The sequence below is a fragment of the Sander lucioperca genome, chromosome 2 (assembly GCF_008315115.2).
Source record: "Sander lucioperca isolate FBNREF2018 chromosome 2, SLUC_FBN_1.2, whole genome shotgun sequence".
NCBI classification, from domain to species: domain Eukaryota; kingdom Metazoa; phylum Chordata; class Actinopteri; order Perciformes; family Percidae; genus Sander; species Sander lucioperca.
Genome location: NC_050174.1, coordinates 17,823,774 through 17,828,010, shown reverse-complemented (window position 1 = coordinate 17,828,010; position 4,237 = coordinate 17,823,774). Strand labels below are relative to the sequence as shown.

General features: G+C 39.7%; 1 protein-coding gene across 4 annotated transcripts in view; it reads left to right on the top strand.

Annotated features, from left to right (window-relative positions):
• Positions 1-3,624, top strand: part of si:ch73-366l1.5 (FILIA-N KH-like domain-containing protein) — a 30,442-nt gene extending 26,818 nt beyond the window's left edge. For 2 of the 4 annotated variants that reach the window (XM_035994406.1, XM_035994401.1), the window contains 2 exons: positions 2,966-3,157; positions 3,195-3,624. In XM_035994406.1, coding sequence (XP_035850299.1) covers positions 2,966-3,080 — 115 coding nt within the window. In that variant the 3' untranslated portion in view covers positions 3,081-3,157; positions 3,195-3,624. Of the gene's footprint in view, positions 1-1,164; positions 1,444-2,965; positions 3,158-3,194 lie in introns of those variants that run through there. The other 2 variants (XM_031297180.2, XM_031297179.2) reach the window with 1 other exon arrangement.
• Positions 3,625-4,237: the final 613 nt, after the last annotated feature.

The window sequence follows — 4,237 nt, the reverse complement described above, 5'->3', positions numbered from 1 at the left end:
TGGTTTATTTTAAGTTGCACTGAAATCTGATTACGGGTTGTTTAAATCAGACGCTCAATTGTGTGTGTGTGTGTGTGTGTGTGTGTGTGTGTGTGTGTGTGTGTGTGTGTGTGTGTGTGTCTGTGTGTGTCTGTGTGTGTGATGAGGAAGTTTGAGCATTGAGCAGCAAAGAGCCAACAAATTATTATTGTTTCTTTGTATTTTCTCATCATTTCACATCTGAGTCGACTTTATAAAGATAAACCCAAGGCTTCCAACCCTTCTGCATGAATTAATAATTCTATTTAACATTAATAATAGCTCCAGCATGCATTTAAAGGACCACACTAGCAAGTTTTCTACAAATTATGTGCATATATTTTTGCATCTTTGGAACACATTTAGATTTTTGGATGCATGTTTTCTTTCTGCTGTGGTTTCCATTCATTTTTGTGATTTAAGTGATTTGTTGTAAATGTTCAGCATCAGTTAGCGTCCACTAAAAGTTTTTGCCACTGACAGACTCAGATTATTATTCTAAGTGTCTGACAACATTATGGAAAGGATCCCTTCAGAGATAGACCTTTAAACCCACCAGACTCCATGTAAATAATTAAGACTTTTAGCATGTATAGAGCCAACATATTTTCACATGTATATCTGTAAACTATGTTTATTTCAACCAGAACTAGAGTTGTGATGGTTGGAAAAGTGGAAAGACGACCCCAAAACGGCTTTTCATAGTTTTATTTAGTTTCTGTCAACTTTGAATGAAGTGTGCTTTACGATGCTAAAATGACAATCATTTACATAGAGTCTGGTGGATTTAGCGAACGCAATTTCACGGATGTATTTATGTTTTAAAAAAAGGATCTAACTCTTTAACAGAAAGGTCAACCTCCTTAGAAATCCTTTCCAAAATGTTGTGAGACACTTAGAATATTAATCTGAGCCTGACAGCGGCACTTTAGACACAAGCTAAAACACAAGCTGAACAACCTATTAACTACATTGTAGCTTGTTTCTCTGCTTAATACTGTACCAATGTCAGAGATTGTTGTTCCCACCAGTCACTTAGACACTGTTAGGCTCTCTTTTTAAAGTTTAAAGTTACTCAACAAATTCAAATGTCTATTTTCTGTGTCTCTCCCTGAGTTCTTCCTGTCTCTTTGTCTTTTGTTTTAGGGCTCCTGAATGATTCACACGAGACGTAGAAACACCTTCAGCCTCTCTGTTTCTTTCTCCCGGCTGATCCGCCACGAGGAAGACGGCGAGCGCTGAAGCAACTGAACCAAGCGTCTTTTTGTTTTATTTCTGGGTTTTCAGAGCGTTGTGGTCCGATGCTGCTTGTGAATAGCTTAACGTCTGTACACCAAAGTGCCTTCAGGAAGGTGTTTTTACCCCAAAACTGTTCTGCTTTTAGCTTTCTGTGGCGAGGATTTTTGAAACCAAAGGGATGAAAGATGTGTTTGAAACTGTTTCCCCTCACACACACGCACACGCACACACACACACACACACACACACACACACACACACACACACACACACACACAGATGTTTGTTTCACTATCTTTGTGGGGACCCGTCATTTACATAATGCATTCCCTAGCCCCTTACCCTAACCTTAACCATCACCACTAAATGCCTAACCTTAACCTTTACCCTCACCCTAACCATAACCTAATTCTAACCCTAATCCTAAAACCAAGCCTTAACCCTCAAACAGACCTTTAACCTTGTGGGGTCCAGCATTTTGACCCCACAAAGCTGTGCAGACCCCACAAGTATACTGTATTCCCCGGTTTTTGGACCGCACGAATATAGTAAAACAAGCACACACACACACGCACACACAAGCACACGCACACGAGCACACACACACACACACACACACACACACACACACACACACACACACACACATACTCCCCACACACACACACACACACATGCTCCCCACACTCACACACACACATATACTCCACACACACACACACACACACACACACACACACATACTCCCCCCACACACACACACACATATACTCCACACACACACACACACACACACACACACACATACTCCCCCCCACACACACACACATATACTCCACACACACACACACACACACACACACACACACATACTCCTCCCACACACACACACACACACACACACACACACACACACACACACACACACATGCTCCCAACACACACACACACACACACACACACACACATGCACATACTCCCCACAGACACACACACACACACATACTGCCCCCCCGCCCCCTCCTATAGAAGTATTTCTATGATAGGGAACAGTTTCTAACACAGCTGGTGTGACACACTGTTGAAACTATTAAACTGTGATTTGAATGTAGTTTAGTCAGAAGACTAACAGTCATAAACTGTCAGCCTGCTGCTCTTCATGTCTTTAAGATTCTTCTGTTTGATTGAACTGTTTCATGAATAAATAAGTGTGTGAAACCAGACGGATGGTGTTGGTTGTGTTTGTTCCAGCAGTTTGTTTGGATTTCATGCAGTGAAAATATTCTGTCAAATTTAAAATCTTGTTTTAAGAATTTTTTTTTTTTCCATTTACTGAATGTTTTGACTTGTTTAAATCTCATTATCTTAAAATAGCACCTTTTTTTTCCCCCCCTCAAAATAAAATGTTTTAGTTTGTAAAATATTACGACAGAAATGTTGGACTTAATTCTCAAAATATCACAGATTTTTTTGTTAAAAAAATATTTTATCTATTGGAAATATTACATCACTTTTCTATCAACACATGATGTTAAATGTTCAGTAACACGCTGAACGTGTGTGTGTGTGTCTGTGTGTGTGTGTTTGTCTCTGTTTGTGTGTGTGTCTCTCTGTGTGTGTGTGTGTGTGTGTGTGTGTGTGTGTGTGTGTGTGTGTGTGTGTCTCTCTCTCTCTGCGTGTGTGTGTGTGTTGTGACTCCACTTCCCAGGGTGCAACAGGAGCAGCTGGCAGCCATCTTCCAGCTGCTGCGGGAGAACCAGGAGGCGCTGGGGGGGGTGACGGAGGGAGACATGGAGGAGCAGCTGAAGCTCTACTCCCTCTGACACGGACAACATTTTAGTTTAAAATGTAGACGTCAGGGCCATGGGCTCATGTAGCAACTCTAAGTGTTGCATTGTGGGTAATACATTGTTTTCTAACTGTCGTGTTGATATTGATGTATATTTTATTATGAGAGGAAAAGACAAATACATAAATTACACCAGTATTTTAATATTTCAGTGTAATGTACTCATAAAATGACTTTTTAGTCGTAGTATTAAAACTTCTCAACAATTACGACTTTATTCTCAAAATGTTCAAACCAAAGATTCAAAAATTCCGCTTTTACTATTTTCTTGAAATTACTTTTACTTTCTTTTTAATATTGTAAAAAAAAAACTTGAAATGTTTCGACCTTATTCTCGTTAAAACATTAACGCTAATGTGCCGCCGTAGGCTTTCTTGTTAAGAGAATAATTTATATATATATAATATGTTCTCTGGTAGTTGCTGTTTAATAGCTGCTTCTGTGTGTTTATCAACTTTGAGTTTTATTTTGAAATGAAAATTTTTTATGACAATAAATATGTAAATATAAAACATCTGGACTGCAGATTGTGATGATAATATAATGAAGAGGGTTCCTTAAAAATATTTTGAGGTGTGTGTGCGTGTGCGTGTGCGTGCGTGTGTGTTTGTTTAACTATCTTCGTGGGATCCAAAAACCGGGAGTCCAGTATACTTGTGGGGTCCCGACAGCTTTGTGGCTTTGTGGGGCCAAAATGCTGGACCCCACAAGGTTAAAGGTCTGTTTGAGGGTTAAGACTTGGTTAGAATTAGGTTATGGTTAGGGTGAGGGTAAGGGTTAAGGTTAGGCATTTAGTTGTGATGGTTAAGGTTAGGGTAAGGGGCTAGGGAATGCATAATGTACAATAATAAAAAAATAATGTACATAGTGCCACAAACCTGTGTGTGTGTGTGTGTGTGTGTGTGTGTGTGTGTTCTGCAATGAGATGATAAAAACTCAAACAATTAATCAAACATGAACATAAATTGTGCGTTAAGGGCAATCAAAACATCACGAGAAAATGCATTTACTGCAGGAAATGCTGACAAGCCATCAGTCTAAAGAAGCTCAGTATCCTCTCTGATCAAGCAGCATCTGCAGGCTCTGTTTAACGTCACTGAAGTAACGCTCGCTGTCACACATCTGCCTCAT